Genomic DNA, 14,430 nt, shown 5'->3' on the forward strand with positions numbered 1-14,430 from the left:
AGATTTTACTCAGATCAAGTATCGAGGCCTCTCTATGGTTACCCATGAACATAGCCTTGACTTCTTGCGGGTTTTGGTCCCGATCACTGATACTAGGGATCGTCCAAATTTTTGGAAAAATAGATATGGATCTCAAGTGGTTGTTTTTTACGAACGGAAACATCCACAGTTCGATACTGATCCTCACAGCATGTCAATGTGCACAATACGAATTGGTTAGTTTAATTTTCGTATTCCTTTATTTTTTTTAACTTCAATGTGTTTTATTATGGTTTTTACAATTTCATAATTGTTTTCCCATTTTTTTCAGCTATTACCTTCTCAGATCGTTCCACTCTTTTTAAGTTTTGGAACATCTCCGGTACAACTTCATACTGGTGTGATAGATGACATCCCCTGCAACGTGCTTTCGTCAAAACCTACTGATGCGCGTATAGGATCTGGTGTAACACCCCCTTTTTCCCATTGTTTTATTTAAAAACGTTTATCAGAGTTTAAAAACATATCAAGGGAGTATTACACTTCTTCACGAAAACTCATTAAAATTAACACTGATTGTGTTTGAAAATTTATAAGTTCATATGCTTTTCAAAGAATGAATTATTCCTGCCAATGAAATTTCTAAACCAGTCAGATAATCCTAAGATGCATAAAATCACTTATTTAAATAGGTTTATCTTCCATGATATTCCAATAAAATTCATCATACTCAGAACTGAATTTCATAAGCACTTCGGCCGTCAACAGTACGACATCGCCATCATTTAGAAAATTATTCAACAACTTCCATAAGAAGAGATTATAAAATCCTCTCAACATAAATGTAAAAGTAACGTAACATATCTAACCAGTGTTACATTACAAAGCAAGACACTTATTTTATAATAATAATAATAATAACGTAAGCTAAGACTCTCCGAAGCTACTCCTCATGAGCCACATCTCTACCTCCTGTACCTGAGCGATGTCGCATAGAACATCATTCCAACAGAAGGGTAAGAACTTACATTGTATAAAATATAACATAACAAAGAGCAAGTAAACAATTCAGATCCTGCTTTATAAACTCTTCACCTTTACTTTAAAATCTGAGTGATTATAATATTTTCTCTCAAGACAGTTTCACAATTCTTATTAATGTTTCGAAAAATTATAAGCTTAAAGAAGAATAATAATTCGACTTTACCACAACAGCAAAACAATTCACCAACAAATCACCAAACACATAAAACCACTGAAAACGTGAAACTTAGTGTGTGAGACTCTAATGTATGCATGTGGTACCAATTGTTAACCTTAGCGGTATCACCGCGTCCACTCCAGACAGTTAACCACCAATGAAGTCCACTCCAGACTTCCAGAACCACGCCAGTTCTGGGACAAACCTCAGTTTTCCGATGAAAACCGACACGTTGCCTCTTGACTAAATGAAGTGTATTTCGTGCAAAAACTCATAAATTAAAACATGCAATTTGAGACCACTCCAGCCCCAAATATATAACATATTTTCTCACCAAATTCCATAACGGAAATCACACCAAAATTGCACAAAATAACACTTCAATACAATTATCAAATCATTCACTATTCCACTGACAAAATAGCAACACAAAATCATCAAATGTCTCATATCAATTACTAGAATCAGTTTCAGAATCAATCTCAGAAATAAGCAGAAACATAGCAAACTTGCATATAATCCTGGTACTAAATGAGCAGTCCAAAAATTATGAAAATTTTACCAAACATAGCCTTATAAAATTGGTTTCACCCAATTTGGAATTCTGTAGAGAGAGTTATGGTCTCTACAGCACAGGCTGTTCTGCGAGCAGAAACAGAGTGAACTTGCAGATAATTCTGGTATTGAACCAGCAATCTAAAAATTATGATAATATTACCCAATATAGCCCTATGAGTTAGTTTTCATACAAAATTGGTTTCACTCAATTCGGAATTCTGTAGAGAGAGTTATGCTCTCTATAACACAGGCTGCTAGGGTGTCTGCGGGCAGAAACAGAATAAACTTGCAAATAATTCTGGTATTGAACCAGCAATCGAAAAATTATGAAAATATTACCCAACATAGCCCTATGAGTTAGCTTTCATACAAAATTGGTTTCACTCAATTTGGAATTCTGTAGAGAGAGTTATACTCTCTACAACACAGACTGTTAGGGTATCTGCGGGCAAAACATAATAGAACCCAATTTTCCCCGGAACCTCAATTTCGCTCAAAATCAATTTTTCTCACCACATGTTAACACTCAACACAGTCTCTCAGTTCTGAATTTTCAAAAAAGATGAGGGTTCCTTCATGTTAAACTCAACCTCTGTTATTCTACAATTATACAAGATAAATTCAAACCCTTACCTCTTGAAGATCAAATTCTAGGTTTTTTCTTCTCTTTTCTCCCCTTCTCTCTTTCACGCTTCTTTTCTTCTCCTCTGCTAACTTCTCCAATTCTCAAATTCTGATTTCTCTCTTTCTAATTCACTCATATCCCTTAAATAGTCATACTAATGGGCCCCACTCTCAATTACTCACACAAAAACCTAACAAACTTATTTATCTAAATCTTATTCTATATCACATGAGATTTAAATTATAATCACATAATTCATCAAATTACCATATAGCATAATAATAATTAAGATAAAATAATAAATAACCTAATAACGAAAAGTGGGGTGTTACAGCTCTCCCCCACTTAAGAATTTTCGCCCTCGAAAATTACCTTAAATGAACAACTCGGGGTAGGACTTCTTCTATCCTACTGACCAAAACAATATCGATTGTGTCATAGACACATATCGAATACAAAAGGAATTAAACATGTTAATAAACATGCTGATAAACCTAGTCTACTAACCGACCATGCTCTGATACCACTAATGTAACACCCTCTAAACCCCGCATAATAATATATCATAAATCAGAGTAAAATGCATAACACAGAGGGTGTCACACTTATTCTCCAGAAACATAAATCAAAACACCTGTCATGCTCATAATAAATATATAAATTTTCCAACTTTAATGTCGCAACATCATATGCATAGCACAGCGGATTTATTTCAACTCCAAAATTTAACATAAAGAGAGTTCATAGGTAACTCTTAACATCAAGGTACAAAACTAAACGTTTCCCGGTGTTACATAACAGAGCATGACTCCCCTAACTAAACCGTAAATGAAAGACTAGCTCCTCCAACTAACCCTCGCGAGAAGCTCCACTATCTACGGTACCTGAGCGATGTCGCATAGAACATCATTCCAACAGAAGGGTGAGAACTCATATCATATGGATAAGCATAATAATAAATAATGTAAAAGCTTATCTATGCCCCACATAAATTACTCACATTCACTAACAAATAATAAATTATGTAATTTTAACATAATTAATCAAGTTCACAGCTATGGCAAATACTCCATAAATTATAGCTCAATTAGAACATATATAATAGTCTCTAATTACCACCACATCAAATCTCTCCAAAAATATCACCATAACACATATGACTCAAGTGAGACCCGTGCAAATGCCTTTGGTACCAAAGTTGTTATCCTTAGCGGTATCACCGCGTCCACTCCAGACAGATAACCACCAATAAAGCCCTCGCTCTAGGCTTCAAAACCACTCCAGTTTTGGGACAAGTCACTAGCCTCCACGAGAACTAGCAAACATTGCCTCTTGACAACTATGCAGTGTATTGTGCAAAACTCAACTAACATATGCATATTCAGACCATCTCCAAGTCCTAATTATTTTAGCATATTCATCACCAGTTGCACAAAACACATATATCATGTTATCAATTATACAACTTGCAATCACAACAACTTAGCATCTCAAACATAACATCAATTCAGAAACAACATCATATAATGATTATTAAAAATAGATGTAAATTAAATATAATTCATATATAACAGGTTCTGCAACTATTTCCTAAAGACTGGATTTCTCTCTAAATTTTCCCAAAAACTCGCGACATGCTCATGCTCGCCATCTCGCGACATCTCACTGCACAACTCGCCATGTCGCGACATCTCACGACATCTCCCTACGCAACTCTCCATGTCGCGACATCTCACGACATCTCCCTACGCAACTCGCCATGTCGCGACATCTTGCGACATCTTCCTGCGCAACTCGCCATGTGCGCGCACCACACATCTAATGAACTATTAAACAGATGTAAATTATCAAATATACTCAGAAAAATCTAATATTTTTATCATGGTTCCGTATACACGTTTTGTAAACCTCTATAAATTTTCAAGTCACAATTCAAAGTACAAAAATCAGGAAAAATCGTACACTAACCGCAGTTCGTAAGAAACTGGACAGCTTAACCTATACTCACTAAAATACACATAACTCGAGCTACAAACGTCGGAATGACGTGAAACCAGTGGCAAAAGTTTCGTAACAGAAAAACCTACAACTTTTATGAAGACTACTTCTTCAAATTCGGCCATTAACATAGCACGAAAAAGGGTACAAGAGAACGTAAATTTCTGCGCATCATGCAAGCCTATCATCTACCCCCAAAATCATCTAAAAACCAAACCCTAACTATTTCAATTTGGGAATTTTTGCAACCTAGGGTTCCTAAATCTTGCTTTCTATCATTATCCACTATCATACCAATTCATAAAACATGAATTCAAACCCTTACCTCTTGTAGATCAGTTCTAAGTTTTCTCCTCTTTTCTCCTCTCCTTCTCTGCTTTCACGTGTTTCTTGTTCTGCTTCTCTTCTAATCCTTATTTTTTTTCTTTTCTTTCTTTCTATTTCACTCCTCACCCTTAAATAGTCATACAATGGGCCCCACTCTCAATTACTCACACTAAACCCTAAAACCTTATTTATCTATATCACATAATCACTTAATTATCTAACAAAATCACTTAATTACCATATACCATAATACTAATTAAAATAAAATAATAAATAACCTAATAACAGAAAATGGGGTGTTACATCTGGTTGCAGAAAATTCTACAAATTAATGGAAATTAGAGGCGGTGACATAGTTTGTTTTAGGTTTGAAAGAATAGCAAATAGAATTATTGAAGTTAAGGTGGTGTATGAAAATATTTAGTCAGTTGTTATTCATTCCAAAATTTAATCAGTTGTTGTTTTGTCTTGGGTATCTTTTCGTTGTTTTGTTTTTCTCAATCTACATGAGAGGATTGTTATCATGATTTACTTTATTTATCAAATAAAACCCAAGATTAATTATTATCTTTTTCATTTTGGAATTGTTCTCATGATTTACTTTGTTTTTCCTTTGTTTTACACGTACAATTTTTTCCTTGCCTTCATCACTTTGTCTTGTGGGCTGAATCAAGCTTGATATATTTGACAATTGTGCATTCACCGGCCATTTATAATAATAAGATATTTATATATGCTCAACGGTGCTTCTTTTCTTTGTCATCCTTTTGCGGTCAGGATCCAAACAAGATTATATATAAAAAAGAACTTTAGTCAAATACCAAAAACACTTTTTTACCTTACCTTTTTAAAAATAAAAACCGTTTTTAACAGCCAATTTAAGTTAGTCTAATATCAATATCATTCATGTCAAATTATTGCTTTATACGATTTTTTTTTTAAAAATCCCTTTTAAAATAAGTTATATTTTTAGGATGAAAAAAAAAATTTAATAATTAATTATGTGAATCCCCTTTTCCTTGGTTTTAAAATAATTTCAAATTTTAAAATGATAAAAAAGGTAATAAAAAAATTAATTACTTTTTAAATTCGGTAGCCAAGTTTTATATGAGGAAAAATATTTTCGAAATTAATTATTTATTTCCTTTAATTTCCTTATAAAAACCACTTAATTATATTAATTTCCTTATTTAAAATCATAAAAGACATTAAATGCTTTATGGAATAAATGCTATTTTTGTTTTTTTTTAATAAGGAAATTTAAAATAATTAAATAAATTTTAATGCATTAACTATTTATTTAAGTAAAATATTTTTCGAAATTAATTATTTATTTCCTTTAATTTCCTTATAAAAACCACTTAATTATATTAATTTCCTTATTTAAAATCATAAAAGACATTAAATGCTTTATGGAATAAATGCTATTTTCGTTTTTTTTAATAAGGAAATTTAAAATAATTAAATAAATTTTAACGCATTAACTATTTATTTAAGGAAAATATTTTCAAAATTAATTATTTATTTTCTTCAATTTCCCTAGATAAACCACTTAATTATATTAATTTCCTTATTTAAAATCATAAAAGACATTAAATGCTTTATGAAATAAATGCTATTTTCGTTTTTTTTAAGAGTACCGCTATTTGGTACGACATACTAGCGCACGAGGAGGCACGATCTTGAGCTATCGCATTAATTTTATTATTTTTTAAATCCATAAACCATCTATAACCAATACATTGTTGCTTAACGTGGTGGAGGTTACACACTGGGGTCTCCCATGACCCATGACCCATCGCACAACCACGAAGCATTGTTCACCCTCCAGCCGCCGTCAGACGAGCCGCACTGTGAACACCTCCATCGTCCCAACTCGGCACCGCCGTTTCAGCCCTGGCTTGCTATTTCGTGTCTCATAATTGTCACCGTCCTTGCGCCGCCGTCGCAGAACTCCAATTTCGTGAGATCAAACTCCACCGAGATCCATATCTCTTTCTCCTCTCCCTTTTTCTTTTCTGCATTTTTCCTTCCTTTTACCACTACACTATCTGGAATTTGTGGTTTCTCATAACATGTTATTGATGCCATCACTAACAATTTTGTAAGCCAGTACACTATAGGATGGAGGTTTTAAGAAGATAAGACTTGCAAATTCCAATTGAGATGAAACCGTGGAGAACAAAATTGATAAACGATGATGTTCATAAGCTGAAGAAGAAAATAAAAATAAAGAAATCATGGAAGAAAGTGGATGTCATGGAGTTGGGTAGATCTCCACATGTTGAATCTTTAAGTCCCACATCGTGAAGAAAGTGAATTTGAACTCACTAGAATAAGCAAGCACGTGACTCGTGCGTAATCGACGAGTGAGGCTTCTAGCCTTTTAGCATTTTTCTTTTTTTAAATAAGGAAATTTAAAATAATTAAATAAATTTTAATGCATTGACAATTTATTTAAGAAAAATATTTTCGAAATTAATTAATTATTTCCTTCAATTTCCTTATATAAACCATTTAATTATATTAATTTCCTTATTTAAAATCATAAAAGACATTAAATGATTTATGAAATTAATGCTATTTTATTTTTTTTAATAAAGAAATTTAAAATAATTAAATAAATTTTAATGAATTGACTATTTACTAGTGTTTTTTACTGGCGTGTTGCACGGGGAATTTGTTTATTGTATTTGATACATCGATTAATATTTTAAATTATAAAATATTTAAGATGCTAAGAATGTAAGAACAATCATAATAAAGATGTAGATATTTAAAGAGCACAAATTCAGACACTCAATTTTAGTGTTTTGTAAGCATACACTTCATTAACTAATATAAAGATTTTGAAAAACACAGAAGTTAATAAGCCAAAAGCTTTAAGTTTTGCATATGTGAGGTATAACTGAATTTTGTTTGTGAAGATGTATACTCGTGTTGCATAAAGGGTAATGCTTTTGTGTTTTAGATATGTAACAATACATAAATATATAGTTATTGTTTGAATTATTAAAAATACACTTAAGTTATAGAAATACTGAATTATTATTCTCGTAACTCTAATTTGTTAGCACTGATAAATTTAGGTCATAATTTTATAGTACATATGTATTAATATTTTTTATTCCTCGTACTTTTCTTACTATCCAATTATTATAGTTATATACATATATAAATATACACTCTTAAAATTTTGAAAACAATACTAAAATTAATTATATTAAATTTTTTCTATTAAAATAATATCAATCAATTAGTTTAGAATATAATGATTGTATAAAAAAGTATAATGGTACTTTTCATATAGAATAAAATATCACGTAGGTAGCATTATAGTAGTTTAAAATTAAAACATATCAATTGAAAATTATACGCAAATACAAACAACAGGCGCTTTTAGGTTTCAGAAGGATAAGTAGTAGAAAATTGTGGGCATCTCCAGAATAAATATTTATAGTGTTTTTACGGTGAAATTTGCTCTTGTGTTTGAGGCATGAATCAATACGTTGGTTTATACAAATTTGACATGCTAAAAACACTGTTTGTTGAGATTCTTACCTGATGGAATTAAGAAACTAACAAAGATAACTATTTAATAAAACAGCTCCACAACACAAATGAAATACCACAGACCTCGTGAAATCTCACATAATTTTTATGTATATTTACTCATAAAGTCATTAGAAATACGAACTTAGTATCAAGGGAGCAGGCAAATATAAGTTGGTGGGTTGGGAGTATAGTCAACTTTCTATTCTTACAAACAATAATAATATGAGATGGGAACTTTATGAACCAAAGGAGCTTCACTTGGGTGTGGGCCCAAAAATTGGTTACAAAAAAAAATTTCATTGGGCCTCTACCGATTGGGTTAGATTACAACATTAACCAATCTGATCTTGAATCCCATTATCTATCTCTTCTCACTGAGGACTGCGTTGAGGAGGTAAATACCTTATCTCCTAGGAAGAAAAGAGGCAGACCCAGGAAAATAAGAGAAACTGAGAGTCAGGGCGCGAGGAAGGGTGTAGATGCGTCGTTAACTCCAAAGAGGCGAGGCAAAAAAATCCAAGGCTCAAGGTACTGGGGAGAATCGTTGTGTCGCGGTAGAGCAAAGCCAAATTGCGAGGGGACCCTCTGGAAAATATCTGACAAGGAGTTCCAAGGTATGGCTACTTGGTAAAGTTCAGGGTCTTGAATATGATGGCCCTGATGACAAAGGAATTTCATCTCTGGAAAGCGATCTAGGAGGTTTTCTTTCACTTGCTGAGTCAGAAAATGGAGAGAAGCTGGCTGTCGTGGAATGTTAGAGGGTTGGGTAGTGCGGAAAAACGGAGGGGAGTCAAGGAGCTTGTGAGAAAGGCACAATCGGAATTAGTCTTGATCCAAGAAACAAAACTTGAGGTACAGAAAGAGAAATTCGCGCTTAATTTCGCCAAGTCCCTAAACTATGAGTGTGTTGTGGTTCATGCCAGAGGCTCTGCGGGAGGCTTGTTAACAATGTGGAAGGCTTCTGCTTTTTCCCTAATTCAAGTCCACAAGGGTGACAAGTATTTGCTTACAGTGATGAAGGACAACAATTTGAACGCTAATCTCGTAATTGGGAATATCTATGGGGCAAACAATGAGGTGGATCGAAACACAATGTTCACTGAATTAGGGTCTGTGCTACAGAATTGGAACTGTGGATGGGTACTTGGAGGAGACTACAATGCAACCTTAAATGCTGAAGAAAGGAGTGGAAGGATGGGTGGAACTGAAGCATCCTTTTCCAATTTTGTTAATGAATGGAATTTGATAGATCTGCCATTGCAAAATTCAGACTTCACCTGGTTCAGTCTGAGGAATGGTGGGGTTTGGAGCAGAATTGACAGATGGTTATTGAACGAGGAAGCTTGGGGTCTCTAGAAGAAGTAACACAGCGTGTGGAGAACTGGGGACTTTCAGACCACAGAGCACTCATCTTAGCCATGGGACATTACAATTCAGGACCCAAACCCTTTTTATTCTACAACAGCTGGCTGGTGGATAAAGAATTCGACAGATTGGTTAAGGACTGGTGGAGTTCTTGCGCTGTACAGGGCTGGTCAGGATATGTGTTGCAAAGAAAATTCAAAGATTTGAAAGGCAAAATTAAAGGTTGGCGGGGTTACACAAGATCAGACACTGAGGAGAAGATCAAACTGCTAGAGAGTGAACTTCAGTCAGTAATGGAAAGCTTGGAGTCTGAGGGCATGTCGGATGAGTTACGGGGAAAGAGGAGCCAAATATTGAGTGGGTTGTGGGAAGGTTACAGGATTGAGGAGTCCAAATGGAGGCAGAAATCAAGATTAAGATGGCTGAAGAAGGGCGATAAAAATACGTCATTCTTCCATTTCGTTAGTAAGAGAAGGAGAGCAAAGAATCAGATATGTAGGCTTAGAGTGGGGGATACAGAATTAAATGACCCAGCAACAATCAAAGAATCAATAAGGGCTCAATTCCAATCCTTCTTCACTCGTGAAGAGTTGCTCAGACCAAAGCTTAAATGCACAAATCTGGTTAAACTGTCTATGGCGGACAAAAGGTTTTTGGACGATACATTTTCAGAGGCGGAGATATGGGATGTCTTAAAAAACTGTGATGGCAATAAGGCGCAAGGCCCCGACGGCTTCAATTTCAATTTCTTCAAACATTTTTGACCAACGATCAAGGGTGATATCTTACAATTCTTTAAGGAATTTCATGAAAATGGTAAACTAGTGCGAGGCCTCAACGCTGCCTTCATCTCTTTGATACCAAAAAAACCTTGCCCTATGGAAGTAACCGACTTCAGACCCATAAGCTTAATAGGGAGCGTTTATAAACTGATATCCAAGGTTCTAGCTGCCCGGTTACAAAGGATTATGCCAAAGATCATTTCAGAAAATCAATTTGCTTTCACTCCTGGACGGCAAATAACATATTGCATTTTAATTGCTTCGGAGGTGGTGGATTATTTGAATAAGAATTGAGAGGGGGTTATCTCATCAAGTTGGATTTTGCCAAAGCTTATGATTCTATAGAGTGGAATTTCCTTATGCAATTACTAGATGAGATGAACTTTGGTGACAAGTGGATTATGTGGATCAAATCATGTGTAACAACTGCTTCTTTGGCTATCTTGGTAAATGGTTCCCCTTCCATGTTCTTTGATATTGAAAAGGGGTTGAGACAGGGGGATCCCCTATCCCCTCTGCTCTTTAATATCTGTGCTAATGGCCTATCATGCTTACTTAATCAATTGGTGGGTAACTCTGGCCTTAACCTTTTTAGTGGAGTAAGAATGGGTAATGCCGAGCCTTTGAATCATCTGCAATTTGCAGATGATACATTGCTTTTCTACGAACAAGATGATCACCAAATTGAGCTTCTGTGTCATGCCTTATTTGCGTTTCTTTTCGCATCTGGCCTGCGGCTAAATATGGCGAAATTAGAGATCATTGGGTGTAATGTCGATCCTACAGAGGTATCACGAGTGGCTCGGATATATGGGTGGCATGTGGGGTCTTTGCCTATTTCTTATCTTGGATCTCCATTAGGAGGCAACCCAAGGAGAATTTCTTTCTGGGAGCCTATGATCCATAAAATGAGGAAAAAGGGACGATCCTACAATTCGAAATACATATCGCTGAGTGGGAGATTGACTATAATGAAGGCAGCACTAAATTCAATCTCAGTTTATTGGATGAGTCTCTTTAAAGCACCAAAGGGAATTATTTTGGAAGTGGAGAAAATCTACAGATCCTTTTTATGGGGCGGTGATGATACAGGGAAGAAAACGGCTTGGTTTCCCGGGGATATGATTTGCAAAGCCTCGACTAAAGGAGGACTCGGTTTGGGTCATTTAGCATGGAAAAATAAGGCCCTTCTGCTGAAATGGGCTTGGAGATATGGCACAGAAGTTAATAGTCTATGGCGGAGGGTAATTGTTGGGAAATACCAGTGGGATAGCAGAAGGCTCTTAATGCACTCAGTTATGGCAGAGGGAGGAGATCTTTCTGCAATCATTAAAGATATATGAGCTGTTCTGAAGGAGGATTCACTGATTGCTTTGGGCTTTAGAGAACAACTGCTGTGTGGAATTGGTGATGGGCAATGCATCAGATTTTGGATTGACCCTTGGTTAGGAAACAAACCTTTGTCTCTACAATTTCCCCGAGTCTTTGCTATATGCACTAACAAATCTGCATATATAGCGGATGTTGGTTTATTTGTAAGAGACAAATGGCATTGGGACATCCCTTTCAAAAGGAATTTTCTTGGATGGGAATTGGGCATCAATGCTGAATTTACAACATTGATTAATTCTGTGATTCCGGCAGTGAATTCCAGAGATCACTTGATTTGGTGTGGAAGCGGAAATGGATTCTTTACAGTGAGAGGTTTATGCCAGTGGGTTGATGAAAATATTCAGGAAGAAGCTGGTTTCGTGGTTCCTGATCAGATTGAGAAACTAATTCCACCAAAAGTCAGCTTGCTATTCTGGCAAGCTTGCCACAACAAGCTGGCCACCAAAATGAATTTGTGGAGGCGAGGGATAATCACAGATGAGCAAAGGCTCTGTTGCTTCTGCAGTGTGGGTTATGAGTCTGCAGATCATCTTTTCGTGGTATGCCCACAGGTTAGTGTTCTATGGTACAAGGTAATTGGCGGAGAGGGAATTTCTTGGTCATGCCCAAATTCTTTGGTGGCAATTCATGAAGAGTGGAACAATTTGAGTCTTGTTACCGATAATACAATTTGGAAGATCATCCCATACTCCATTATGTGGTCTTTATGGCTTGAGAGGAACAACATCACCTTCAGGGGCAGCAATGTGCAGATGCAAGGGGTAGAAGAGATGTACAAACTTCGTTTGGCGTGGTGGATCAAGAACTCTTGGCCAAGTTGCCCATATGACACTCTACATATGTCAAGGAATTTGGGAAGCATTAAACTCCCTAGCTCTCACGCTGTGCCCAGACAGGTTTCCTGGCTGCCACCGGATATAGGGATATTAAAATGTAATGTCGACGGGGCCTCAAAAGGTAATCCTGGAAATAGTGGAGTCGGAGGGGTCATTAGGGACTCAAATGGGAAATTTCTGGGTTACTTTGCACTTGGAATTGGCTTTGGATGGGCTTTTGAAGCTGAAGTTAAGGCAATATTGCAAGGGCTAATATTTTGTCAACAGTTCCTGTTTAGGAATGTTATTCTTGAAAGTGATTCCACTATGGCAATAGGCTGGGTAATAACTAAAGATAAGAGACCTTGGAAGCTGAGGAATGAGTTAAATAAAATTGATCTTCTCATGAGAGAAGTAAATTGCTTGAAAATTAGGCACACATATAGAGAAGGAAACACTGATGCCGATTTACTAGCAAACAAGGGTTGCGAAAGTGATATTCCAATTTGGGTGTTGTTAGAAGAAGGAGCATTTGAGCTTGGATAACACAGTATTTATTCTAATGACAGCTTGAGGCACTGCACTATATACTATTATTTCTCGTGTGTTATGTTATTGGTGGATTTATTTCTATTTTGGATCCGTTGTATCTGGCAATTTGCTTTGGGCTTGTTTGTAAGCCATAGTGTGCCCTTTATCTGACTTGTATTCTGAAGTCTTTTTTAATGAGATTTGATCTTTCAAAAAAAAAAAAACAATTTACTTAAATCATATATGAAATGTAATTTTCTTATTATGTTTAATAATAATATCTCCGGCAGGCAACGGTGATCAGGTAATCCCAAAAACGAAATCACCTAACAGTAGCTCGAAGCGGGGGCGTCCAAAAGGAAGCAAAAACAAACCCAAAGCACTGCCGGTGGATTTTTTGGAGCCAGTGACGAGGGAGGACGGTGTGACGACAAGGGCGCAGAGAGCATGGTTGATTGGTAAGCAGTTGGGTCTAAAACCACGCGGGTCGGAAGCTTTGATGCTAAGAGGGTTGGAAGCTCAAATTCGTGAGAACCATCCTCATCTTAACTGACATGTCGGGGCCCTGGCTCACTTGGAATGTGCGTGGGCTAGTAGAAAATACGAAGAGGGAGGCAGTAAAAAAAGTTATTTTGCAGATGAAACCTGAACTTCTTTTTCTCCAAGAAACTAAGTTAACTGAGCAGCGACAGCGTAGGTCTGAGCATGAGTCATGTGGAGGTCTTTTCTGAAGGGGCAGCAGGTGGTCTTATGTGTCTATGGAAGGAAAGCAGCATCCGTGTTCTGTCGGTAATGAAGGATGTAAGTTTTATTTTTTTGACATTGCAAATACCAAATATTGATCAATCTGTGCTGGTAGGAAATGTTTATGGTCCACACACTCTACTGGAGCGTCGTTTATTTTTTGAAGCTTTAAAAGTTCAGATGCTGAATCATGTTGGTATGACGGTCCTTGGTGGTGATTTCAATGCGGTTCTGTTAGGGTCTGAAAGATCCTCTGGGGGAGTTCTAGATGTCGGTGATGTTGTTTTTCAGCAGTTTGTGCAGGAGTGTCACTTAACTGACTTGCCATTGCTCAATGGAAAATATACTTGGTTTTCAAGTCGTAATGATGGGTTATGGAGTCGCTTAGATCGTTGGCTAGTGTCTAATGATGTGCTCCTATTTTTCAATAATATCTCTCAGACTGTTTTTGACTGGAATGTTTCAGACCACAGAGCAGTGGGCCTGTCGTTTGGGATGCCTGATGCTGGTCCTAAACCATTCTATTATTTTAATCATTGGGTGGAGGAGGATGGTTTC

The 14,430-nt window shown here is 36.1% G+C and overlaps 1 protein-coding gene across 1 annotated transcript; it reads left to right on the forward strand.

Moving 5' to 3' along the window:
• Positions 1 to 9,661: 9,661 nt before the first annotated feature.
• On the forward strand, positions 9,662 to 10,372 carry LOC130736273 (uncharacterized). The gene has a single exon (XM_057588113.1). It carries the CDS (start codon positions 9,662 to 9,664, stop codon positions 10,370 to 10,372), a length of 711 nt encoding a protein of 236 aa, XP_057444096.1.
• Positions 10,373 to 14,430: the final 4,058 nt, after the last annotated feature.

Source organism: Lotus japonicus, chromosome 2, assembly GCF_012489685.1.
Source record: "Lotus japonicus ecotype B-129 chromosome 2, LjGifu_v1.2".
In the NCBI taxonomy this organism is placed as follows: Eukaryota; Viridiplantae; Streptophyta; class Magnoliopsida; order Fabales; family Fabaceae; genus Lotus; species Lotus japonicus.